This window comes from Artibeus jamaicensis, unplaced genomic scaffold (assembly GCF_021234435.1).
Source record: "Artibeus jamaicensis isolate MK-2021 breed Jamaican fruit bat unplaced genomic scaffold, CSHL_Jam_final contig_1998, whole genome shotgun sequence".
In the NCBI taxonomy this organism is placed as follows: domain Eukaryota; kingdom Metazoa; phylum Chordata; class Mammalia; order Chiroptera; family Phyllostomidae; genus Artibeus; species Artibeus jamaicensis.
In genome coordinates, this window is record NW_026521407.1 from 1,210,264 (window position 1) to 1,236,303 (window position 26,040).

At 53.2% G+C, this 26,040-nt stretch overlaps 1 protein-coding gene and 2 long non-coding RNA genes across 7 annotated transcripts in view; 2 read left to right on the plus strand and 1 right to left on the minus strand.

The window, feature by feature from the left end:
- Positions 1 to 609: 609 nt before the first annotated feature.
- On the minus strand, positions 610 to 6,486 carry LOC119052588 (uncharacterized). Its single transcript, XR_008393006.1, has 3 exons — positions 6,409 to 6,486; positions 5,480 to 5,627; positions 610 to 2,494 (listed from the first exon to the last, which is right to left on the minus strand). It is a non-coding gene; the product is annotated as an uncharacterized LOC119052588 (long non-coding RNA).
- LOC128628581 (uncharacterized) lies at positions 5,492 to 9,092 on the plus strand. Its single transcript, XR_008393008.1, has 2 exons — positions 5,492 to 5,576; positions 5,995 to 9,092. It is a non-coding gene; the product is annotated as an uncharacterized LOC128628581 (long non-coding RNA).
- Positions 9,093 to 16,453: 7,361 nt separating this feature from the next.
- Positions 16,454 to 26,040, plus strand: part of EPOP (elongin BC and polycomb repressive complex 2 associated protein) — a 34,388-nt gene continuing 24,801 nt past the window's right edge. Inside the window, exons 1-3 of one of the 5 annotated variants that reach the window (XM_037149900.2) lie at positions 16,459 to 16,603; positions 17,234 to 18,051; positions 18,604 to 24,628. In XM_037149900.2, coding sequence (XP_037005795.2) covers positions 21,880 to 23,022 — 1,143 coding nt within the window. In that variant the 5' untranslated portion in view covers positions 16,459 to 16,603; positions 17,234 to 18,051; positions 18,604 to 21,879 and the 3' untranslated portion in view covers positions 23,023 to 24,628. Of the gene's footprint in view, positions 16,604 to 17,233; positions 24,629 to 26,040 lie in introns of those variants that run through there. The other 4 variants (XM_053656628.1, XR_005083166.2, XM_037149901.2 and 1 more) reach the window with 4 other exon arrangements.

Here is a 26,040-nt window from a genome sequence, read left to right on the forward strand (position 1 = left end):
TTCCTGCGGGGGAGGGGCAGACGCGCTGTAGAGGGGAAGACCCGCAGGGTACAGAGGATGGAAGAGGTTGCCCCCCCTTCCGCGCACTGCCCCCCTGGCCCACTCTTCCGCCGGGACCGCCTCCTTTTCACCAGCACCTGTTCAACCGGAACATCAAGGGGCCCGGGCCCGCCGCCACCCCTCCCTTCGCGTCTATTTAGTACCTTTCATCCGGGAAGGGGTGGGGTGGGTGAATCCCCGCCCTGGAGTGGGGAGTAGGGCGGGGGAGAACTTGTCCTTGACCTGGTCTGTGGCGTCAGAGATTTACTCCCTTAATCCTGGCAAAGCTGGAGTTTAAGACGGTTGGGGAAGCTGCGGCCACCACCTTCCTTTGCTCCTGCAGGGACCCGGGAATTCCGGAGGGCTGCCAGGATGAAGAGGTTCTGTCTAAACGGGGGGGACGGGAGGAGGCCCGTCTCTGCTGCGTCCGTGCTTAGGGGAGGGGGCGGAAAGCTAGGGGATTGTCGGGGGCCGGTCCGAAGTTTGGGATCGTTGCAACGAACTGCCACGCGCGAGTATGGTCCGCTTTGTGAACTTCGCTCATACGAAAAGTTCAACAAGACACAGACGGGAAGTCTCAAGAAACTACCTTTACTGACAGGAATAAAACTTAAAAGAAAATTAAACGCAAAAATGTCAGCCCTAGCCATTCGCCAGTTTCGGAATATTTGAGTATTTGCTTTCGGGACCGACGGCGGCAGAGGTGGCCGCAGTTTCGGGGTTTCGCGGGATGAGGGTCACTGGAAAGCCTGTCGGTCCCTGAGTTTAGGGGAGGGCGCCCTCGGGACCGGGACACAGGAGCCTTTGTCTGGGGTCTTCACCCGGTGCGGACGCACCGCCTGAAACTTGTGGAATGAACGCTCGACGATACTTGTGCGTGTAGTAAGTATTAGGAACACCTTTTCGTTTAGTGCTCTCCACAACCCTTTGAGGTGGGTGTTCATATCCCCATTTTATAGATGGAGCAACCAGGGTTCCAGCGGATGAAGTGATTTGCCCAAAGTCACACAGCCTGAAACAGGCAGAGTCGGGATTTGAATCCAGTCTGTCCTCCGCTGGGGCTGGGGCTCCGCTACCACTCGTTCGCCGAATGTCGGTGTCGAAATCAGACGTCCGTCCTGGGGGAACCCGGTGATACGCGCGCTGAGCGGGATTCGCGGCCAGCACTCCCAAGGCCGAACTGTCCAACTCATTCTCTGGCTTCCAGCACTTTTCTGAGCACTTACTATGTGCCTGTCCACATACACACACACAGAGAAGAGCAGGACTTAGCCAACAAGTGGTTCCGATTCATCGTGCTTGGTGTAACTGAGCGCTTATTTGGGGCGTCACGCTGATCCTAGGTGTGCAGTTTTGGGCCAGCGAGTGACTTCACTTTTCAGAGGTTCAGCTTGTCCCTCTGAAATGTGGGCATCCGAGGCTTCCTGAAAGAGCTGTAGGGGAGATTTAACGAAAACCCTTTTGTAAAGCGCTAAAGCGTACAGTAAGTAGGGCTCCACCCGTCCTCGCCCCCTCTCCGCCCCTCTAAGCGTGCCAGGACTTCGCGTTCCCGCTCCCTCTTCCCGCCTCGGAGATCTCGATGTCCCGCGCGACCCGCGGCTAAGGGACTGGGGCAGAGAGGACCAAACAGAAAATTATTTCCGCCCGCTCGGCCCGCCCCGCCCCGCCCCGCCCCGCCCCGCCCGTCCCCGGAGCCAGAAGGGGATTGTGGGGCCGCCGCGGCCGCTGCCGAAGCGAGTGGGGCGGAAGCGCGCCTCGCGCTGCTTCTCGGGCCCGACCGCGCCGCCCCCTGAACCTCCCGGCCGGGTCCTGCGAGCTGTAGTCGGGGAGGCCCCGGGGCTCGAGGCGGCTGCGGCGATGCGCGTTTCCACGAAGTCTGGCCGGCGGGTTCCCAGAACAGAGCGGGGGAGGCTGGAGGGTGTTGAGGTTTCGCTTCTGCTAGGCTGCCGGGCGCTCGGTTTCGCAGGTCTCGGGCTGGAGACGCACCCTCTCATTAGAAAGCCCCGCGCTCCAGGGAAGGACTGCGCTGACGCCCGTGGATTTTTGTTTCGTTTGCACACCAATTTCTTCAGCAGAAGCGAAGCTTCTGACCTTGGGGGTGTCCAGAGAGGTTAAGTTACTTTCCTGAAGCAAACCCAGCCAGTAAGAGGCTTCAGGTAGTTTACCTGACCGCTGGGAGAGCCTGGCGGTAGAGTCAGAAAGACCTCCGTTTGAGACCCATCCTCGCCACTTACTGGCTTTGACCATGGGTTAGTAATGCGTTACCTGGGACCATCGATTTCCCCGTCTCGATGCTGACGGTGGTACCAAACTCAGGGCTGATGTGAGCAGTGACACCGTCAAGTGCCAGGCACGGGGAAGGGTGAGGGTAATTTCCCCGTCAAAGGTTATGACTCGGAGGTGGTCTCTCCAGCAGGCCTAGTCGGGGTGCGAGGGTGGGTGTGCTGGTTCTTTCCTATACAAGAGGAGCAATGTCAACTTAAAGAGGAACTGGTGGGAGTGAGGGGATTCCCAGGCATCAGGAGGCCAATCGTCATGATTATTGTAAATAGTGACTCTGCAGGGCTGGGAAGAAGCACACAGTAATGCCCAATCCTGCCTGTGTCATGAGCTAGCAGTGTGACACAGTCTTGCTGCGTTGGTTTGCCCATCTGTAAAATGGGAGTAATTGGATCCCCTCCTCCAATCTAGAGGACTTTGGCAACTCCATTCAGCCAAGGTCCCAGCAGGTGCTTTAAGAGCTTTCCCAGAGCTACCTGGCATCTAGTTCCGGCCCTGTTCCTAGCCAGCTCTGTGACCTTGGGCAAAGCGACTGCCCTCTCTGGCATTTGGTTGGGTGACCAGATCTTGAAATTCCCCTTGGACTTAATGTTCTGTGGTTGATGACTCTGCTCTTGGGGAAGTTACCAGGCTGAGGGATGACAGATGAGTGGCATATTTGCCCTGCTGTGTTCCTCCTCTCCACCAGTTCCTCCTGAAGTCTAATCCTTATTCCCCCTGTTATAGTTACCATCAGGACAGAAATTGAAAAAGTTGAGTTATCTAGTCTCTCAGCAAACCCTTCAATGAATCACCATGGGCAGGCCATAGGAGACAGATACACAGACACAGCACGTGGGACTCTGGGAGTGACAGACATACAGAGAAATAACTTCGAGATGATAGTTCTACCATAGTGCTAAGAACAATGCTGACACAGGCAAGAAGGAAGTAACTGTATTTGTGGAGTCCGGGAAGGCCAGAGCTGCAAATAAGTGGGTGAAGGAGGGTCTGCAGGCAAATAAGGAACAGAAGAGCATCCTTGGGGTGGGGGAGGAGGTGGACAGCATGTTCAAAGGCATGGAAGTAGGAAACAGCAAAATGTGTATTGAAGTTAAATAAGAAGAAAGGCATAACATAAGCTCCACTTCACAAGTGCATAGGTGAGCGATACGGCCAAACTCCGTCCACCCTGCAGCAGGAGCACTATAACTTTCACTGCTTTAACACTGTTGCATTTCATCTAGCTGCATGTATCTGTGACGAAGAAAAATGAGGCCAAAAGTGGCCTTCAGAAAGGTCTTGCGCATTGTGTCTGCTACATGGTGGTACGTGGGTTAGGGGAGCAAGGCAGGGTGGTGAGAGGATGATCCATCAGCTATAAGGCAAAAACCAGATTAAGGGGAACTTGGTTCTTGTGCTTAGGAGTTTGGACTCATGAGGTCTGTCCAGAAAGTATCTGGCCATACACTGTGAAAAAGAGACACTTATTGAAGAAGATATAAGAGACATTGTACACAGGACAATGATGCTTCAGCCCCCTTCAAAGTAGGCATCTTGAGATCTCACACAGTTCTCCCAATTGCCATCGGCTGCCTGGCATACTTTCTTGCATTTTGTGGATGGTCTGAAATCTCTTCCCCTTTAAAGGTGATTTTAGTTTTGGGAAAAGCCAGAAGTCACCGGGCACCAAGTCTGGGCTGTAGGGGGCTGAGTCATTTGGGTGATTTGGTGTTTTACCTAAAAACTCTGCATGAGACATGATGCATGAGCAGGCGAGTTGTCATGATAAAGCTGCCAATCACCACTGCCCATAGCTGTGGCCTTCTGAATCATCTCAGCAGTTTCTGCAGAGGGATGTTCAGGCTTAATGCAAAATTTGATGCAGATTTGTTGCTCTACTCACTCAGTCACTTTGAATGCGACGGCCACACCGTACATGTGCTCACTCAACAGTGCTTACCACCCCCACTAATACAGGGTAGTTGTTCACGCATGCGCATTCCAGTCCACTCTCCTTGGCTGCCAGGTTACATCAATGTCGTGCAAACCATTCTCATTGTATTAACAATGGTTGGACTTTTTCTGGACAGACCTCGTAGTCCTGAGGGCAGTGGAAGACTAAAGCCTGTTAGGGTTTTTCATTACTTTTAATCCTTACCCAAGGATATTTTATTATTAACTTCAGAGAGAGAGGGAGAAAGAGAGGGAGGGAAACATCGATGTGAGAGAGATATATCGATCAATTGCTTCCTGTATGCTCCCAACCAGGGATCAAACCCACGACCTTCAGTGGTACTGGATGGTGCTCCATCCAACCGAACCACCCAGGCAGGGCCTAAGGTCTCTTAAGTAAGCGGTACAGAGCCATATTTGCACATTGGTCGTTAAGTATGGGATTGGTTAGGGCTGGGAAGAGGCTAGGGGTTGGGAGATTGGTTAGGACAGCAATTCTCAACTTTGAGTGTGCATGAGAGTCCCCTGGGGTTCTCGTTAAAATGCAGATTCTCTGCCCTGGCTGGTGTAGTTCAGTGGATTGAGCGCGGGTCTGGGAACCAAAAGATCATGGTTTGATTCCCAGTCAGGGCACATGCCTAGGTTGCAGGCCAGGTCCCTGGTTGGGGATGTATGAGAGGCAACTGACGGATGTTTCTCTCCCTCTCTTTTTCTGTCCATCCCCCTCTCTCTAAAAGTAAATAAAAATGCAGATTCTGATTCACTAAGTCAGAGGTGGGGGTCTGAGGTCCAGTTTTTTAAACAAGCTCTGCTTGAATAGCTAACGGTAGGAGACTTGTAAGGGTGCAGTTGGGAGGGGTGGGTTCGACTTTGGCAGAGCAGCAGGGATGAGAGGAAGGCTGGGTAGGAGGATGTCAAGAAGGTGGGACGTTGGCCCTGGCCGGGCATTCAGTTGGTTAGAGCATCATCTCGATACTTCAAGGTTGTGGGTCTGATCCCCAGTCCGGGCACATATAGGAATCAACCAATGAATGCAAAGATAAATGAAACAAATGAATGTTTCTCTCTGTGTGTGCCTGTCTCCCTTCCTTTCTCTCTCTCTCTCAAATTAATCAATAATTTTTTTTTAATGGGATGTTAAGAGCAGGACTGGGACTACTTGGCAAGGCAAGACCCAGAGGGACAGCCTGAGGGGTTTGGCGGCTGGGCTAATTTGTCCACTTACCTGCAGAATCCAGGACCCAGGAGTGGGTGGTGGAGGTGGTAATGAACCTCTTCGGACATGCTGACGTCAGGGGTCTGCGGAGCAGGCAGTCTGTCGTGTGAGTCTGCCTCAGCAGAGAGTCTGAGTTGGGAGAGGTCCAGAAGCTGTCCTGAAAAGCAGGAGGGGTCATGTCACGGAAGTCAGAAAGGGTGTTTAAGGAGGAGAAAGCGATGCCTGGACCACACGCTGCTGAGGGGTTGAGGGAGGAAAGGATTCCGCAGGACGAGGTCCCTGCTGGCTTGGGCCTGCAAGGTTCCAGGCACGGTTGGAGTGGAGGTGACCAAGTGGGACAAGCCTGGGTTGGGGGATGAGATGGGAGGAGGAAAGAGTGGAGAATGGCCATAGGGGGATGCAAGGGGGAGGGGCGAGGATGGCCGCCGTGGGGGGGGGTGATGATGACAATAACGTTGTCATGGCTCACTTTGGTTTTTTTAAACCTCACCTGAGGACTTTTTTTTTTTTTTCATTGCTTTTAGAGGGAGAGGAAGGGAGAGAGAAAAACATCGATGCAAGAGAGAAGCATCGATAGTTTGCCTCGTGTACATGCCTGGACCGGGGACTGGTGCCCAGACCAGGGTGAGCGGCACCTGGCAAGGAAGAGACATTTCGTGGGCACTTGAAAGATGGATGAAGTGTCTGTCATAATTCCTTGCATGCAGTTGATGGCCTCATTTGTTACTTGTTCTTTTTAAAAGTATTTACTGATTTTAGAGAGAGCAAAAAATTGATGTGAGAAACATCAATTGTTTGCCTCCCATAGGCACCTGACTGGGGGTTGAACCTACAACCTAGGTATGTGCCCTGACTGGGACTCAAACCCGTAACCTTTGGGTAAGGGAACAACACTCCAACCAACTGAGCCACGCTGGTGAGGGAAGATAACGGCTCACTTTTAATGAGATCCAATATGCCAGCGACTCCGCTCAGCATCAAACCTTCTTCTTGCAACAGCACCGAGACGGGTTCAGTTCTTGTTCCCATTATGTAGGAAAGGAAATGCGCTCAGAGAACACAGCTGGTAGGTGCAGAAGCAGGATCTGGGGCTTGCTTTTAACCACAGGGTCAGCCCAGATACTGGGGGCTGGTCTGGGACTAGTTCAGAACTCATTATCCCCGTTTCCCCAAGCCTCTCCCTGTCTGACAATACTGCAAATTCACTGTCATTTATTTAACCCACCACTGTTTGTTGACCTCTACTATGAGATAATGGGCCAGGCACTGGTGACACAGAATGGATCAAAGTGGCTGCAGCCCTGCAGGCGCTTGGTGGAGAGGAAAAGCGGGCTGGTGGGCAGGCAAACGGCACCACACAGTGTGATATGTGTTGTAATGGGGGGTGGTCCTCATGCAGAGGGAGCCCCGGAGCAGGAGCTCCAGAGTCTGCCTGGTGAGGCGAGAGCAGATGGGAGGGGAGGGAGCAGGGTACCTCTCATGTGGCCCAGGCTTGACCCCAGGCTCATGAGGTCCCACGGAAGAGGCTGAGTAGATGAACATGTTGCAAAGTTCCCTGCGCCTGCAGGGGAGTTGGCAGTCGGAGGAGTTAAGGTGGAATACAGAGGGGAGCAACTTCTGAAATTACTGCAGGTGCCAGAGGCAGGGATTTTTTGTGTGTTGTGTTCGCTGGCACATCTCAAGCACTGGAATCAGGGTCTGACACAGAGTTGGTGCTCAGTGAATACTTTGTGAATGAATGAATGAGTGAATTGGATGAATGTTCGAACTTCTCTGGGAGAGATGCAGGGGACCTGGACTGTTGTGTCAGTGGGGCTGAGGAGGGGCATGGGTAGGGGCTGGAATCCAGGGAAGGGGTAGTTGACAGTTGGTGGTCATGGAGTGGGAGAGTGACTCCCAAGTTTCTGTCTTAAACACGTTTCTGACTCCTGAAGAAAGGAAGAGAACAGGACTGGGAGAGAGGGGGAGTTCAGGCTGGGGCTTGCTGAACCCGAAGTCCAACGGACGGTCCCAGAAAAGGGTTGGATATGTGTGTCACTTTAAAAATTGTAAAATGCTTCTGAAGCATGTGTAATAGTCTGTCCACCTCTTCTTCCATATCCCTGATACTCTGAAAAAATATGCAGAGACATCTTTGAGCGTCGTCAGCGATCGAAGGTAACGGAAGCCCTGGCATGAGCAAGATCATGCTGAGAGGCTTGCAGGGCAGAGAGCAGAAGGCCAAGGGCAGAGGGGGCAGAGGAGGGAAGCCAGAGCAGGGGCATGAGAAGGAGCGTATAGAGATGGAGGGGGAACCCCAGGAAAAGTGGTGTTGTGGAAACCAGGGAGGAGAGAGGAAGGAGAGAGGGACGGCCCAGAGGGCAGGGGTCTCAGGGAGGGGTGACCAGACCAGCATGTCGGAGGGGGGTGACGTGGATTGCAGCAGCAGGAGAGGGGGACAGTGTGAGTTCAGACAGCCTTCGTAGGGCCTGGGCTGTAAGCTAGAGGGAGACAGGAGAGCGTGGGTGGAGAATGCAAGGTCAGGGAGAGATGGCCCAGGTTTTTAGGACAAGGGCTTGGGCGGGCCAGAGGGGACCATTCTCCTTCCCCCAGAGAGAAGGGAGGAGGTGATGGACAGAGACTTACGTGTGTCTGTACAACTTTTTTGCTTGATAGTGTGTATTTTCTCTCGAAAAATGCTTTTTAGTTCTCTATCTTTCCAGTTTTTTCTTCTATCCCAAATTGTTTATGAAGTAAGAATGTTACAAACACGGCACATATTAGTGGTAACGGTGGAGCCGCAGAGTGTGGCGCCCTCTCCAGGCTGCACCGTGAGAACCACCAGCAGCGTGCGTGGTGGAACTGGGGGCCCTTTCCGAGGCCGCGGCTCTCAGTGCGGGGATGTCAGCCCTCGCGCCTCCCCACCTCGCACCTCCCTGAGCTTGTGGACCCGGCTGGTGATCCACTGGGTGTCCGTATTCCTTCCAGTAGCCTCATGGGATGGATCGATGAGGATGACCTCAAAGACTTTGTACGTGGAATCTTTACCCACCCAGTAAGAATTCAGGACTCTCAGAGCCCACGGTGGCGCCCAGCAACAGACTAAAGGCTTCGAACAAACTTCGGCTGGTTAACACCGAAGTGGACAGACTCGCCATAGGTCACCACAGGGCACATGAATCTGATATATAACATAACCTTGCTTGACCTTGTATCCCAGCCTGCACGCTTTATTGGGCCTGGTGGGGCGGTGCAGGGGGCGGGGGTGTCCCTGGGGAATGCAGAGAGCTGGCGGTTCTGCCAGCAGCGCTCCCTGAGAAGGAAGCGCGTCACATCCGGCTGCTTCCTCCTCCACAGGTCAAGGGCGCGCTTGGCAACGCCCACCTTGGCCTACCAGACCGCTGCTGGCCAGGCGGAAACGAAGAGCCTTTTCCCACAACCCCTTTTGGGCTCCTCCATTTTTCCAGTTTTACTGGGATGTAACTGACATACAACATCGCCTGACCGTACACCAGTTTGAGGTGTACAGCACAATGATTTGATGTGTGTACAAGTGCTTAGTGCGATAAGCTAACATCTGTCACTCTTAAAAAAAGACTTTTTAGTGGCATTATTTGCACATAATAAAATGTCTGTATTTTAAGTGAGCAAGTGATGACTTTTTAAAAAAGATTTTATTTTATTTTTAGAGAGAGGGGGAGTGAGGGAAAAAGAGGGGAAGAGAAAAATCAATGGGTTGCTTCTCATAGGTGCCCACGCTCTGACGGGGGACCAAACCTACAACTCACGGGTGTGCCCTGCCCTGGATTCGAACTGGCGACCTTTCACTTTGTGGGACAGTGCCCAACCGACTGAGCTACACTGGTCCGGGCACAAGTGATGACCTTTTTCATTAAAAAAAAAAGATTTTACATATTCATTTGCAGATGGGGAGGAAGAGAAGGAGAAAGAGAGGGAGAGAAACATCAGTGTGTGGTTGCCTCCTGCGCCTGCACCCCAGGACCGTCCCCCAACCCAGGCACCTGCCCTGACTGGTAATAGAGCCCACGACCCTTGAGTTCCCAGGCTGGCGCTCAGTCCACTGAGCCACACCAGCCAGGGTGACTTCTGATAAATACACGCAGTCATGTAACCACCACCCCAGTAAAGATATTTCTGTTTCTCCGGAGAGTTCCTTGGGACCCCGTTGCATTTTCCCAACCCCCCCCGGCGACACCGGCCTGATTTCTATCACCATAGAGAAGGATACATCCATTTTGCTGGTTCCGGAACTTCAAAAAACCGTAATCTCACACTGTCTTCTTTTGTGTTTGGCTTCTCTCACTCAGCACTGCATTTTCTTTCTGAGACGGGAAGCAAAGCCATTGCTGAGTGGGGGGCCCAGGCAGAGAGCAGGAGAGGGAGCCGCTCAGGGCTGGAGGACAGAGGGGCTGGGCAGGGCTGCGGGGACAGCCAGAATGGGTGCCTCCCAACTGCAGCCTGCGGCAGAAGCAGAGAAAGCAGCCATGTGGGTTGGGACTCAGGTATGAGGCTGTGCTCAGAGCTCTGAGGATTCCGGGGTGCAGCAGACCTTGGTCATGGCAGGGGTGGGTTGGGGCTGAGGGCTGGAGAATGGTGGGAAGATGAGGAAACCTGGACTCGGAGGTTCGCATGGAAGGTTTCAGGGTGATGGTGGGAGTTGGGATTCGATATTCTGGGGTCCTGCCTGACTCCTCCTTCTCACCTGACGCCCCTGCCACCACCTCTTCTGTCAAACCATGTCTGGAATTCTTCCCTCTGTTCACCTTGAGCTTGAACCTTGGCTCTCCCAGGCCAGTCCTCGGCTGGGGCCCATCTGTCCTCCCTCTTGTGGATTTTCTTTATCCCGATCAGCAACCTCTCCCTCACTTGCCTCTTTGCCCTCAGCTTCCAAATGGGCCCAGGCCACCTCCGTACAAAAGGCCATCTCCTTACTAAAGGCCATCTCCCCTCACCCCGGCCTGGCGGCTCAGTTGGTGAGAGCATCGTCCCATACACCAAAAGGTTACTCTCCATCCCACCCCTTTCTCCCCCGCCGCACCCATGCCACCTGCCTCACCCACAGCCTCCTCCATCTCAACTGACGGCAACACCATCTTTCTAGCTGTTCAACCCAAAATCCGGAAACATTTCCAATTCCTCTCCCACAGCACTGTCAGCAAGTCCTGTAAGTTCTACCTTCATAAATCACGCAGCATCTGATGACTTCCTACCATCTCCACCATCATTCTCTCCCCTGGATTATTATTTTTTTTTAGATTTTATTTATTTATCTTTAGAAGAGGAAGGGAAGGAGAGAGAGAGAGAAACATCAATGTATGGTTGCCTCTCATGTGTCCCCCGCTGGGAACCGGTCTGAAACCCAGGCATGTGCCCTAACCGGGACCAATCCTTTGGGTCGCAGACCCAAGCTCAATCCACTGAGCTACACCAGCCAGGGCTCCCCTGGATTATTGTGCAAGCCTCCTAATTGGTCTCCATGCCTCCATCCCTGCCTCCACCATATTCCCCACCCAGCAGCCAAAGAGATCCTAGTAACCTGCAGCATGATCGGGTCACCCCTGGGGTCCAAGTCCTCCCAGAGTCCCCCCTGCACTCGCTGAGAAGCCTAAGTCCTTACAGGGTTCCATGAGGTCCCATCCAGTCTGCTGCCTCGATCCCTCCAGCCCGATCTCTTCCTTTGGCTCCTGCGCTCTAGCGAGACTGGCTTCCTTGCTGTTTCCTGTGCACACAGGGCTCACACCCACCTTCCCCATTAGGTCCTCCCCGACCACACTGTAAAATTGCAGCCTGTGCCCTTCCCACCCACTCCTTATACTTTTCCAATCTTCCTTCTTCTTTTTCTCTGTCCTCTTAACCTACATCATTCACATATTTATGTCTGCTGTTTACTGTCAGTCTTTCCCCTCTAATGACAGGGCCGTTGAAGACAAGGATCTCTGTGGATTTTGTCAATGTTTTCAAGGGCCTAGACCTGTGCCTGACACATACTAGATGCTCAATAAATACTTACTGAAAGAACCGAAGGAATGACTTCTGAGCCTCTGTGGTTTCTTTGCTCTGGGCACTGAGGTGTGGACATGTGACCCAAGCCCTGCTAATCTGATGCCCTCTTGCTCCGCTCTGAGGAGTCAGCAGAACAGAGGCAGGCGGGGTCCTTCTTGATGGCTTTGCTTGTGGTGCCAATGGCTGTTGTGTCCAGTGCCATGTCCTGCTAAGAGACAGCTATGCCCTTTGCTTCTTCGTCTCCACCTCCAGGCGATCTCTGCCATTTCTCTGTTTTTGCTAATAAGCCCTGAGTCGGTTTCCTAGACTCCTGACTGGCTCATTCAGAATCACTAAGGCCAATAACTTTTCAGTCATTGTCCTACTTACCCTATCCATGGCATGTGATCCCATGGCCTCCCTGCACGTCTCACTCTCCCACATTTCTCAGCTGCTTTGGCTGGGGTCCTGTTCCCTGACCACTCCAAAGGGGTCTTCGGGAGCACATGACTCTCCCCGGCACAGCTGATGCACACCTGAAGTTTCTACCTTGATCAGTGTGCCTGTGACTGGGTCTTGATTGCTCTCTAGTCCCAGACCTCCTTTTCCAGGTCTCCTCAGGCCACACACCCACTTAAATTTGGCTCATTGAGTCCCAAACTGCATTCACCGTCTCCCTGTCCCGGGACCGCCCTCCTGCAGAAGGTCTTCACCTCCGTTAATAGCTCCCACTCGCTCCCGAGACAAACCCACGGGTCTTTCTCAGATCTTTATCGCCTCACTTTTCACCCCTTCTCTGGATCAGGCACCAAGCCTCATAAAACCTGCCTTGCCTACACCTCTTAAGCGAGAAAGTTTCCCCGATTCCTCTAAACACAGTTCTCTTTCAGCCCTAAGCATCCTTGTAGCTGACCTTGGCAGCTCCCTGCCAGTGAACCATCTTCCTCGTCGCTATCCTCCAATGTGGCTCCCGGGACCCAGCTCTTGACCACACTCCTGGTGGGCATTGACTGGGCAGGTTTCAAGGCCCCACCCTCTGGCAGCTCTCTATCTGAGGGGGAGCCTACACCCCAGGGACAGACAGACTCTAACTGAGAGGACAGACAGCCTACCCACCCTGTGACTGCAATCTCTGGCCCCCTTGAGCCAAGAGAGAGACCGCACCGATCCAGGTTCATACAGACGTTCTAACACAGAAAACAGGCCTCACCAGAACGAATGCACGAGCGTCCTTGCTTTGAACGGAATGCCAGTGAGGGATAACTTAAGCCAATTATCGAGTCTTGCCGGAAGCCAAATTATAGACATTGTCATGTTATAAACATCATTTCTCAAGAGAGCGGCTTGGAGACATCTGGGCAGCTGGGAGCCTGGACTCATTATCTCCCTCTCCAACCTGCTTGTCCCCTCCTGCATCCCACCCGTGAGTCAGCTTCAGCCAGGGCTGCTGCTTCCCCTCCTCCCCACGGCCACTTGCTTTCAAGTGCTGCTGATTCCACCTCAAATACCCGTCCACACTCGTGGCCGCTGCCTTCCTGAGGTCTTCGCCATCTTTTGCCGTGACCCGGGATGAGTGACCGAAAGAGTCTGAGCCTCCATTCCCTCATCTGTAAACTAGGATTTTTCTTTTAAATACAGTGGAAATTTCACTTAGGTCGAATGTGCCAGACCCCGAGCTGGGTTCAGGCTGAGCGTTCAGGAAATGCTCGTTCCCTATTCTCCTCCTGCTTCCCCACCCCTTGCCCTTGCCAAGTGTGACCACATGATTTCCTTTGCATAAAAGTGGTCTGTAATTCCCCATCCTGCAGGCTAACGTCCACATTTCCTATCCATGCCTCGGACCCTTTGAGTCCTGGTTTCTGCCCTTCATCCTCACCACTGTTCAGCCACGCTGACCTACTCCATTCATTGGTTAAAAACACAGTCACCTCAAAGTAGGGTCCCACAGGTTACCTGCTGGTCCCGAAGGAAGAAACTTCTCGGGAAAGGGATCAGCTGTCATCCAGGGGCCTGCGCATCCGCATTCCACCGCTAACGGGGAGCTCAGGCGTGGGGGGAAGCAGCAGCATCCATGACGTGTGTTTGCCAGTCAATCTGAATTTAATCAGGCCTGTAGATCTAATTTCCAGTTTACAGGCAATACAGGATAAACAACACAACTAGGAAGCAATCAAAGAAATCTAGAAGGTGGGACACGAGGTCTGCAATTTACTTAAAATACTGTAGCAAGTTAACGACTCGGTGGCATAGGGGAAAAAGTTATTCTAGATTTAAGTGAGACTTACGATGTGTAACCAAATGCAATGTGTGGACCTGGCTGAAACAAACCAAATGCAAGAGAAATGTTTTGAAGAGACAATTAGGGAAATTTGAATATGAGCTGGCTATTAGATGATTTTAAAGAATTATTGCTAATTTTATAATGTGTGATTATAATATTGCAGTAAGGAAACTTCCTATCCCTGGCTGGCGTAGCTCAGTGGATTGAGTGCAGGCCTGTGAACCAAAGGATCGCAGTTTGATTCCCAGTCGGGGCACATGCCTGGGTTGCAGGCCAGTTCCCAGCAGGGGACACACGAGAGGCAACCATACATTGATATTTCTCTCCCTCTCTCCTTCCCTTCCCCTCTAAAGATAAATAAATAAAATCTTTTAAAAAATAAAGTATTTAAAAGAGTATACATAAATTGAGGATTATGGAATTAAAAGAAAAGAAAACTTCTTGAAGCAACTAGGAGATTAACAGTCATGAAAATGCTAAATCGCTTGAAAATATTTTAGTAAAACTGACAAAAATGATAAAATGTTAATAATTACCCATTTAGGTAATGGGCATATGGGGTTCATTTCACTATTGTCTACTTCTTTTTCAGTTTGAAATGTACATGATAAAAAAATTAAAAAATATTATTTATTGATTGATTTTAGAGAGAGACATCAATGTGTTGTTCCATTTATTTATGCAATTTATGCATTCATTGGTTGCTTCTTGTATAGACCCTGACCAGGGATCAAACCCACAACCTTGGCCCCATGGAATGACGCTCTAACCAACGGAGCTATCTGGCCAGGGCTTAAAATCTTTTTTTCAATATGGATTTGAGTTCCAACTGTGTACTGATCACTGAGCTAAGGCAAACTCTAATGTGCTCCTTGCCTCCATGAAACATGCAGTGTGGTAGGGGAGAGGTGAGTAATTGATTAATCACACTAATATACGAACAGTGACAAGTGAATGAAAATGCTTTGAAGGAAGAAGCTTCGCGGGTCTCGAGGGCGGATAATGATGGCAGCCAACCTGACCACAGTCGGCGGGAGGGTTGGGAGAGGTTCTCTGCAAGGCAAGGATGGCTTGATGGAGCTCCGAATAGGTGCTGGCCAGGCACAGGAAAGGGAGGTGGGGAAAGTTCATGGTCCTGTGGAACAAACAGTACCTGCTGGGGAGAGGGGAGAGGAGGGATCGTGTTGCTTTAGGCACTAAAAGAGGTCGGGGTGACCGAACGAGAGAGGACAGCACGGGGGAGGTGGAGGTGAGGGGCCAGTTCCCTCTCCCCAGGAGGACTGTGGGTAAGGTGGCCAGACTCACCTGTGAGCCAAATTAATGCTTTCACTCTTCATCCTGAAGGCGATAGGAAGCCATGAAAAGGTTTTGAACAGGGGGCTAACACAATCCTATTTACGGCTTAGAAAGGTAACTTCTGGCTCTGTAGAGGGCATGGCAGGCTGTGGGGGCGCTGCCGGGGTGGGCTGGAGTGGAAGTAGAGCAGCAGACATGCAGTGTGATGCTGAGGCATTGACCGGGAGGTACCAGGATGACATCTGGGTTTCTGGCTGCGGAAGTGGGTGGGTACAGGAGCCATACATTGGGCCAGGCTTCCTTGGAAGTGGTCTGTGTGGCAGAGGAGGAGGCCCACTGGAACAGGTTGAGTTTGCTGGGTTTTGGAGATGTCCGGGGTAGGAGCTGAGCGGCAGTGAAGTGTCTTGGTTTGAGCTGAGAGGAAAGGCGTGGGCTGAGCCCCTCGGTGGCCGGATGGTAGTGGCGGAGCGGGCACAGGAGAACGCCCAGACGGACATGGGATAAGCTCTGGACCGAGCCTTGAAGAGCCTTGCAGTTTGGGCTGCGAAGGGGAGAATGAGCCCGTGCTGCAGACCGAGGAGGAGCAGAGGGAGGCGGGAGCGAACCAGGAAAGCCAGGTGCCTGGAAGGCGGGTGACTAGAGAGTTTCTGGAAAGAGGAAGTGGCCGGTTGTGTGGGATGCTGCTGAGAGGTCAAGGCCAGAGGGCTGGCAGGAGCCTGCGGGTTTTAATGAGCTGGAAGCCACAGGGACCTCAGCAGGAGCTATTTCAGGGGCGGTGGAGGTGGAAGCAGATGGAAGTGGGTTGCAGAGTCTGTGGGAAGTGAGAAAAGGAAGACTGTGTAGACAGCTCTGGTGGGAAGCTTGGCTGTGAAGGGGAGGAAAGAGGGGGCCAGAGACTGAGGGGTCAAGGGAAGATTTGGCTTTTTGTTTTAACGCTCACCCCAGGATATACTTATTGATTTTTTAAAGAGAGAAACATTGATATGAGGGAGAAACACCAATCAGTTGCCTCCTGCACACACCCACACCTGGGGTCGAACCTGAGACCTAGGTATGTGTCTTGACCTTTTGGTGTACAGGACGGCACTCCAACCACCTGAGCCACACGGCCAGGGCATGGTTTGGCTTTTTAATAGGAGAGACATGAGAGAGGGATCAGGGGTGCCTCTGGGAGGACAGCTGGGACAGGACAAATGCCAGGGCACACTCTCTCCTTGATGAGAGCAGTGGCTATTGACGGCTGGTAGTTGGCAGCAGCAGGACAGGCACTTGCTTGCCTCTCTTCCTTGCCCACACTGTGTGCTCAGCTGCAGTTCCCCCCCCCCCCACCCCATGCCTCCTTCCTGTGATCCTGCTCAGCTTCGGAACCTAAGTGGAAGGCTACTGTCTCTGAAAGGACTTCCCTCCTCAACGTCACCCTGCCCGGACCAGGGCCATTCCGCTGCTGCTACTTCTCAGATTAGCTGTAGCATCTGACCTCTCCCACCAGACCCTGTTGCCATCATTTCTGGTAACTAGAAACTTGGATACTGACTATTTCACGACGTTAAAGGATGACTGTTCATTCTTTTTAGGTTTGATAATAGCATCGAGGTTATATTTATTTTAAGAGTCTTTATCTTGTAGAAATACGTATTGAAGTAGTTGGGATTAAAATGATATGATGTCTGGGATTTGTTTCAAGATACTATGGGTTATATTCTGCATCTTCATTGCAGGAGTTACAGGGGTGCATTCAAATGGGAAAATTATTTGAACTGTACACTTAAAATGGACATTTATTATATTGAAATCATACCTCGGTAAAATTGATTTTTAAAAAAATTGGTGTAGGGGAGAAAGTGGGTAGGGGTTAGGGTAAAACAAGCCTGGCCCGGAGTTGGTAAGTGTGGGAGCTGGGGGTTGGGTGTGTGAAGGTTCATTGTACTCCTCCTCTTACTTTTGTGTAGGTTTGAAAATTTCCATAATACAATGTTTTTTAAAAGGAACTTTAAAGTTTATGTCTCAGTCACAGTTTACATTCAGTGTTATTTTGTATTAGTTTCAGGTGTACAGCATAGTGGTCAGACAATCATGTACCTTAGAAAGTGCCCCCGATGTTTCCAGCATACCCCTGACACCATAAGTAGTTCTCGAAGTATTATTGACTATACATAATAGGACATTTTAGTTGCGTAAAGAAAGACGTGATTTCTGTTTTACAGATGAAGAAAGCAGAAGTTAAGGAACTTGCCCCTCAAGCACACAGGTGGTAAAATGATGACTCAGGAATATGAACAGACCCATCTGAATCCAGCACGTGAGCTGTTAACCCTGGGCGCCAGTTTCCAGATGGCGAAGTGTGGGGGTGGGTAAGGGGTGACGCAGTCCTGCTGGTCAGAAAAGACTCTGGTTTTGGGAATCATAGAAGCAAGATAGGCAAAGATGGCGGCCGCTACAGTGTGTTAGGGAAAGAAATGGCTTCCCTCTTAGACTCATTGTCATGGGGTAGACTTCTGGTTGTGACCATGGACTTGGGACTTGGGGTTGAGTCCAGGCTCTGACCTTGCTAGCAGTGTGACCTGGGGCAAATCACTTAATGTCTCTGTCCCTCACTTTCCCCATTTATTATTACATGGATATTAATGGAAATGTAAAATGGGATAGCCAGTCTAGAAGACAGTTTGGCAGTTTCTTCAAAAGTTAAACATGAATTTACCGTGTGGACTGGAAATTCCACTTTTAACGTGAAAACTTATGTCCACACAAAGCCCTGTATGCAAATGTTCATAAGAGTGTTAGGTACAGTGACTGCACAGTGGAAACACCCGGATGCGACTGGATAAACAAACGGCGGCATACCCAGACCAGGGGTGGCACTCAGCAGTACGCGGGGATAGACCACCAGCACGTGCCACGGCATGAATGAACCTGGGAAATGTGACACTTTTGTGAAAGAAGTCAGAAGCGACAGGCCACACACATACCTGCGACTCACTCCCATGATGCGCCCAGCGAGGTGGACCTAGAGAGCAGCAAGCAGGTGAGTCACTGGGCACTGGGGGGTGGGAATGCAGAATCAGTGCTGGGAGTGATGAGGGGTCGCTTAGGAAATGTTCTAAAATCGGACTGTGGTGATCATCACATAACTGCAAATTCAATAAAAATCGTTGAATTGGGCACTGAAATTGGGTTATGTAGGTAGGGTATGTAAAATTTTAAAAATATAGTATCTATCTTGTACAATTGTTACGGGGATTAAACAACAAAGTTCTTAAGCCAGAGGCTGGAATCCAGTCAGTGCCGCGGACATTGTTATGGGGCTGGACCTCTGGGGCCAGTTCGCTGCTCTGCCTTCCTCCAGGGAAACGGCAGCTAGGCAGGTCCTCTGCTCCCAGGTTATTGAACGCGGGTCTTTGGGTGAGACTTAGATGGACCAGGACGTGGAAGGGTTGGCTTTCAGGTCCCTAGGGGCCTGTCCTGTGTGCCTTACTCCCCAGGCGTCAGTTGGAACCCAACATTCAGCCTCGTCCCTTGTTCTCCTATGGGGAGTGGGCTTCCCGAGGAGGCTTGCTGTTGCCTTCTCATCCCGCAGGCTGAGGACGGGATCGAGTGTCCTCTACCGTAGGCAACGGGAATTGCAACGGAGGGGCCAGCCGGCTCACGTGTTTCCACCCTCCTGACAATGTTATGAGGCGGCTACTGTTGTCCGCTTTTCACTGATAGGGACATTGCGCTTCAGAGTGTCTAGGTAACCCGCTCAGGATTGCGCCGCTGGAACCCCAAATCCAAGTGCTCTGAAAACCGAGGCTGGATGACTCCAGGTCCTTTTGAGGCGAGAACGCTAATTCCTAACGTTTGCAAAGGGCTTCCATGCCACCTGGGGCTTTGCCTGATTCAAGGAAGCAAAGAAAGAAAGGAAAGTGGAGGTGGAGGGAATTCCTCCTCCAGGGAAGGCCTCTCAATTGTAACAGTCCCCGACAAAGCCCCTAAACTGGTGGCTTTGGGAGTAGGAGAAGGAGGAGGTTATTGACCTGCATCATCCAGGTTTCTGCAGGTGGGGCCCAAGCCCCTGCCCCAGGTGTGGCAGCTGCAAAGAGGCTGCAGTAGAGCTGGATTGAAGCAGATGCCCCTCTGCCCCACCAGCAAGAGAAATCAGGCACTGCTGTCTCAGAATAAGAGTTCTCAGCACCGCCCCCCAGGAGAGACCCCCGTGAAGACCACCATCATTCCAGAAGCAAGATAGGCAAAGATGGTGACCACTACAGTGTGTTAGGGCAAGAAATGGCTTCCCTCTTAGACTCATTGTCATGGGGTAGACTTCTGGTTGTGACCATGGACTTGGGACTTGGGGTTGAGTCCAGGCTCTGACCTTGCTAGGAGTGTGACCTTGGGCAAATCACTTAATGTCTCTGTCCCTCACTTTCCCCATTTATTATTACATGGATATTAATGGAAATGTAAAATGGGATAGCCAGTCTAGAAGACAGTGTGGCAGTTTCTTCAAAAGTTAAACATAAATTTACCGTGTGAACTGGAAATTCCACTTTTAGCGTGAAAACATATGTCCGCACAAAGCCTTGTATGCAAATGTTCATAACAGTGTTACTTATAACTGAAACTTTGTGTGTGGGCAGGGGATGGGGGGGTCAGTGTTTGGGGGCACTTAGGAACCCTGAGGTCTAACCAGCAGGACCCTAGGAGTTGTCCTCATGACAACTGCTCTGGAAACCTGTAGAAGATGCTCACAGGTGAGAGTTTTGAGCAACAGAACACTCCCCTCCCCCATTTGTTACACTCTAGCTCTGCCTTGGAGATTGTACCTATGGTCTCTGCAAAAGGAGGTGGGAAGGCCGACCCTCCTGATTCCTTTCCTCCCAAATGTTATTTGATGACTTTGCAGGGGGGGGGGGAATTTTTCTGTTGTCACAGCCAGGAGAGCCAGGATGCAAACCACATGATTTGTCCCCTTACAGGAAGCTTCTCTTACCCCAGCCCCAGAGTGAGATATTTCTCTCTCTGACCTCCCTCCAGCGTCCTTGCACACTCTTACTCCAAGCCATCACACCAAACTCTCTTTATATTTCTGAGGATTGGAGGAAGCCATATTCCAATAACCTGCTTTTTATCAAGACAGACATATTCTGGGGATTCATTCATTCACTTACAAATACAGGGTTTGGCAGAAGTAACACCTGTTCGAGTATGGTTGGTAGGGTAATAATCCGGGTGCAATAACTTATTGTTTTAATTAGAACATTTCACCTAAAATGTCATGAGGTGTGCTTGAATGTGATATTGCTATGTTACAGAGTTACGTGATTTTGTAATAAAAGGGGCGTTATTTGTGCCGCACCCTGTATTTATTGGGCACCTGTTACTTCTGGGCATGATTCTAGACAGTGAAAATGAAGTCCTGATTAAGACCAAGTTCTCATCAGCTCATTTCCAGACTAATAGGTGAGACAGAAAATAAAGAATAAATATGTTCAGGTCTTCATATCACAGTATGCTATACAGAAACTAAAGAAACATAAGGAAATAGACCATACTGCGGGGAGGATTTGGGTGGTCTTTATTGGGGATTCACTTTTTCTTTGCTTTACTTTTGGGGGGGAGATAAAAGTGAGGTCTCTGTGTGTCCCCTTCTCTGACCTCCTCAACCCGTTTTCACAGCTTAGGACTCAGAAGGCAGAATCTTGGGATTCAAGGGTGTCAGCTGAGCCAGCCCCTTGGGATTTGGTTACGAGGTCGTTTAGAAGCTGCATTAGAAAAATGGAAACAGGTACCGAGAAAGCCAGTCATCTTCTGTGGTGTAATAATACCCCTCTCCGAATTTGTTTTCCTTCTCCCACCTGGCACAGGTTTACTCAATTCCTAACTACTCATTCCACATTTTTTCAGTCCAGGGCCTACCAGTCACTGTTCTAAGGGACTGGAACAGAGAGGTAGGGTACATTCTCTGCTCGCAGGAGTCCCCGCCATGCAAAGCTTCCAAGCCACCATCGCCTCATTTCATCTTTCCCCTTCAACACTGTTTTTGAGATTCATCTATTTTCATTCAAGTAGCCTCAAGAAGGTAGATATGAATATTCCCATTTTACAGATGCGAAAATCGTGACTTTTAACAGAAAAAAAGAATTGCTTTGCGACGACTAAATGCCAGGACGTCACCCGGCCACGTGCAGCGTCGCGTCTCGCCCCTCGCAGTCCCACCGGGGCACGCTCCCTCCTTCGTTCCCTCCCTGCGGCGGCCGCGCCAGGTCCACGTGTGTGTGTCTGTGCGCCGAATGGGGACGGGGGCGGTGCCGCCGAAGGGGTGGGGTCCCGGCTGACGTCACCGGCGGTGCCGCCCAATCAGCGGCGGGCTCGCGGCCCGGGCGCTGGTATTGGGGCAGCGAGGGGGCAGTTCTCTATAACGCGGTCTCCGGGAGCCAGCGGGGAAGAAAGGAGCCGAGCGGGCGGAAGGCGCCTTCCCCGCCGCCTGGGCCCGGGCACCGGGTGCCGGGCCCCGAGTCCTTCCCGCTTCCCGCGGTCGCCGGTCGCTTTGTTTCCCCCGCCTCTGCGCTCCGGGCTACTCGAGAGGGGCTCCCGCAGGGTCTGCTTAGGGAACGCGGCGGCAGGAAGGGCGGCCGACCGCGCAGGGACTCGCGGGGACCCAGGAGTCCGGCCGCCGCGAGGGCCGCGTGACGAGATCGAGGCGGGAGTCAGAGCTTCGCGGCCCAAGGGTGCGGGCCGGGGGCGCCCGTGAGCAGAGACCTCCCCGTCGAGGGGGGGCGATGTTCCCCTGGTCCGTGGGTTCTTCGGGCAGCCAGGGCATCCCGCCGCTGGGGCCGGGGCCCCCTCAGTGGGCACCCCCCTAGGAGGTGCCATGGAGACTCTGTGCCCCGCTCCTCGCCTCGCAGTGCCGGCGTCCCCGCGAGGGTCGCCCTGCTCCCCCACACCTAGGAAGCCGCGTCTGGGGACCCAGGAGTTCTCTCCGCTGTGCCTGCGTGCCCTTGCCTTTTGCGCCCTTGCCAAGCCCCGGGCGTCCTCTCTGGGCCTGGGGCCTGGGGAGCCGGCGCCGCGGGCTCCGTTGCTGCTGGGCCCTCGCGCCTCTCTGTGCACCGGCGGCTGGGCCCCGGATGGCCTGAAACACCTCGCGGGACAGGCCGGGCGGTCCGGCGTTCCGAGCTCCCCGGCCGGCCAGGATGCCGACGCCGCGGTGTGCCGGGGCCGCGGTGAAGAGGAAGAGGGCGGAGGCAGTTTCCCGCACTTAGGCGCTCGCTCCGGCGGACCTCCGGGCCGCTGCCCGGCGCCCCGGAGCCCTCGGGAATCTCTGACCGGCTCCGCCTCCGCTCCGCCTCGGCCAGCCCTGGGTCTCGATTCTCAGCTTGGCCGCGCCGCCGCCGACCCACATCGGGAGCCCGATTCTCGGCCTTCTCCGCCACCTGCGATCTTCTCCATCGAGCCCGCGGGGCCTGAGACCGTGCCGGAGCCGCCTCTGCCCGGCCGGACGGCTGCAGTGGATGGAACCCCCACGCAGGCCGCCCCCGAGGCACCCGCCGCTAGCCCCTCGACGGCCAGCGGAGCTCCGACCGCGCCCGGCAACCTCCGCCAGGAACATTTCGATCGTCTGATCCGCCGGTCGAAACTTTGGTGTTATGCGAAGGGCTTCGCCCTCGATACTCCGAGTTTGCGCAGGGGGCCCGAACGGCCGCCAGCAAAAGGGCCCTCCCGGGGAGCAGCCAAGAAACGCCGACGGCCGGCGCCCCCCCCGCGCAACGTGCAGCTCCGCCGCCCTGCACCAACGCTTCCCACCACCAGCACCTTCTGCCTCCTCGACTGTTTCCCCTGCCCCCCGGCCCTGGTCGTGGGCGAGGACGGAGATTTAGGGCCAGCATCCTCGCTTCGCCTCCAGGGAGGCGCTAAGCCCCCTCCTGGCCACCCCCTGTGGAGATGGCAGATGGGGGGTCCCGCTGTCCCTGAGCCCCCCGGCGTCAAATTCTGGGGGATCAACCTGGAGGAACTCTGAGCGTGATGCCTCTTCTGCCAAGAGGGAAAAGTTGGGGTCACAGCCAAACTGCTGGCTGGTTTCTCACATTTGCCTGACCTCTTTACGTTTTATGGGTTGTGGACAGAGGGACCTCAAATGACAGTGATCTTCAAGCACCTAACTGGTTGGGGTGACACCCCCTCCCCCTCATCCTTTCGAGACGAACTAAGGGCTGGAGTCAGGAGAAGGCTTAACGGAAAAGGACTCAATGACATAGATCCCAGCCCCTCCCCTCTGCCTTCTCGGATCGCTGAGGGCAGCGCCTTCACCCCAGGGGGAGTAAAGGAGGTTGCTGCTCCAAGGCAAGGCAAAAAAAAAAAATGGAGAGAGACCTTGGTGATGGACAAACCGGTTGTTTCTGTGGGCGAGCCCGGGGATGTGGGGGTTGTGGTGGGGGCGGGGAGGTGATTGGCAGCTCCCTGGGGGCATCCCCCACCCCCACCATCTAGGCCTTTAACCCTTCACTCCCCTCGGGCCTTCCCCAGCACTCCCAGCACTACGGAGCCTTCACGGGGGATGGGGCAGCTTGAGCAAAGGGACTATCACCCCCTTCCTCGGGACCCCCGAGAACCCTGATGGGCGAGATCTTCAGTCTCAGCCCTCACCTTTTCCCTTTCGTCCAGTTTTGGAGTTTCCTTCTTCAGTCTTCCGGCTTGCTTTCAGTTTATAAGGTCTGAGGGGTAAAAGAGGACGCCCCTTGGTAAACCCACCCCTCCCCCAGTTTACTCTTCGTGTGGGGAGGGGCAGGGCCGAGGGAACGCCTCCCCTCCTAAAGTGCAGGCTTTGCCTGGGGTAGGGGCCAGAGCCCGCCCCAGGGAGAGTAACGGAAGGTGGGAGAAATCAACAAAACCAGACCAAACAAGCTGCCTTCCGAGGCCCTCTCCAGCGTTTACGGACGTAGAGGGGAAGCTTGGGTTCATTTTTGGACACCAGACTCAGTCCCGTTAACGGGTAGGCACAAGGCAAGCTGCTTTTGGGGGGAGGGGAGGGGTAAATGTAAGGGCTCTGAGCCTGACCACAAGGTCCAGCGAGGTCTGAAGGGGCAAAGTTTGGGTTTGGGTGGGAGCTGGGCTGAGGTTCCTTCAACTTCCCTCCTTTACTTAAGGCATTTTGGGAGTTGTCAGGGCCCTGATGGATCCCGCGGGGGCAGGGCCAGGGGATTAGTTTGGAGGTCAGAGGTTCTGTTTTCCGGGAGGGGTTGGGGGCGAGCTGAGCCTGGGCCACGCCCTCAGGCTGGGAGGATCCCCTCCAGTCTGGGAGGGGTGGAGTCGCTTTCTCCTCCACCCAGGTGAGGTCAGGGGAGGTTAGCTCTTAGGGAGATTCCGAGTTTAGGTGTGAGGAGGACCTGGGGGGTTGAGAATCTGCCCAAGAACACAGGGACCCAGTGACCCTTCTGTCCACGCCAGTGAATAATGCCCCTCTTTCCCCCACAACAGGGTGAGGGAGGAACAGTTCCCACAAGCGATACTGGGGAAGGACTTGTCTCCTTTTCTGTGAAAATGCTTTGTAAAAAGTTATTGTTTGCACAGAGCAGATTCTTGAGGAAAAACTGTTTTGAACCACAAAAATTGTGTTCGTTTTAAAACCTGTGTCTTTTCATTTTTTTCCTCTGGGGGCGAGGGTGGGGGTGGAGTGGTGGGCGTGGGGTGGGCGCTGCTCTCTTTCTCCTCAACATCTGGCCTTTGTGAACCCTGCTGACCTCCCCTCCCCCCTCCAGCTGTGCGGGGGAGGACGGTGGGAGGGCGGGAGCCTGCCTTCCCTTCCTGAGCTTTGGGGTAACCCTCTTATCTTGCCCCCCAAGACTGGGGAAGGCAGAGGAAGAAGACGTGTGAGGAGAGAGTTGATGTGAAGAGGGGGTGATGTTTGCAAGGACAAATTCAGAAAGGCTGGGTCCTGTTACTTTTTAAAAAGCTCCTTGCTTTTCAGTAAGGTGGTCTGGGTCAGCAGCCTGGGCAGGATGGCGTGAGCTTTCGGGCGAAGGAGGAAGCGGTGGTGGGTCATGAAATAACTCTTTTGGCCTCTCCTTCCCTGAGTGGTGGGAGGTGGGCCCTTAATTAGGCTTCCCTCCTCCTCACTCAAGTGAAAGTAGAAACCTCAACCTGTAAAGCGGGTGGCACTGTGAGTTAAAGCACACACACACACACACACACACACACACACACACACACACCCCACACACACCCCTTTTGGCCAGACCTGGAACTCCCTTCCTTGCCGAAAAGGTTTAATTTGGAGAATCTTGAGGCTGGAAGCCTCCCTAGGAACTTTCTAGTCATTTTACATAACAGGGAACTGTATTAGTTTCTCAGGACCGCCGGAGCAGACTGCCGCAGACTTGGTGGCTTCGAACAGTAGAAATTCACTCTTTCACAGTCTGGAGGCCACAAGTCCGAAATGAAGCTGTTGGCAGGGCCGAGGTCTGGAGGCTCCCGGGCAGGATTCCTTCCCGGCCTCCTCCGGCCTTCGGAGAGGCCGGGCGTTCCTGCCGTTGGGGCGGCATCGCCCGTCTCTGCCTCCGCCCTTGCGGGGCCTTCCCCACCCCTGTATCGTAAGGGTGCTCGTCACTGGATTTAGGGCCCGCCCGGATAATCCAGCCTGACGTTATTTTGACGTCCTTCGTCCTTCGTTTAATTACATCTGCAAAGACCCTTGTTCCAAATTAGGTCACACTCGCGTCTGGAGGGCAGGGAGTGAGGACACGGACACGGCTTTCTGGGCGCCACCGTGCTGCCCCCTGCAGAACCCGAGTCCTGGAAAGGGGGCACTTGCCCGTATTTTTTGGAAGAAAAAGTGTTCAGGGTTGGTGTGGGGTGCCGCGTCTCTCAGCTGGCGCCACAAGGCTCCCTCAAGTGGAGCAACCTGGGGGAAAGGGTAGAGCTGGATTCTGTGCTTTTCCCAGGCTGACCCCAAGGATGCCGGGATTCCCCTCCCCCAGTACTCACGGCCGGGGGCTGGGGAAGCTCTCCCTCCTTCCCTGGCGTCCTGGCTGCTCCAGGT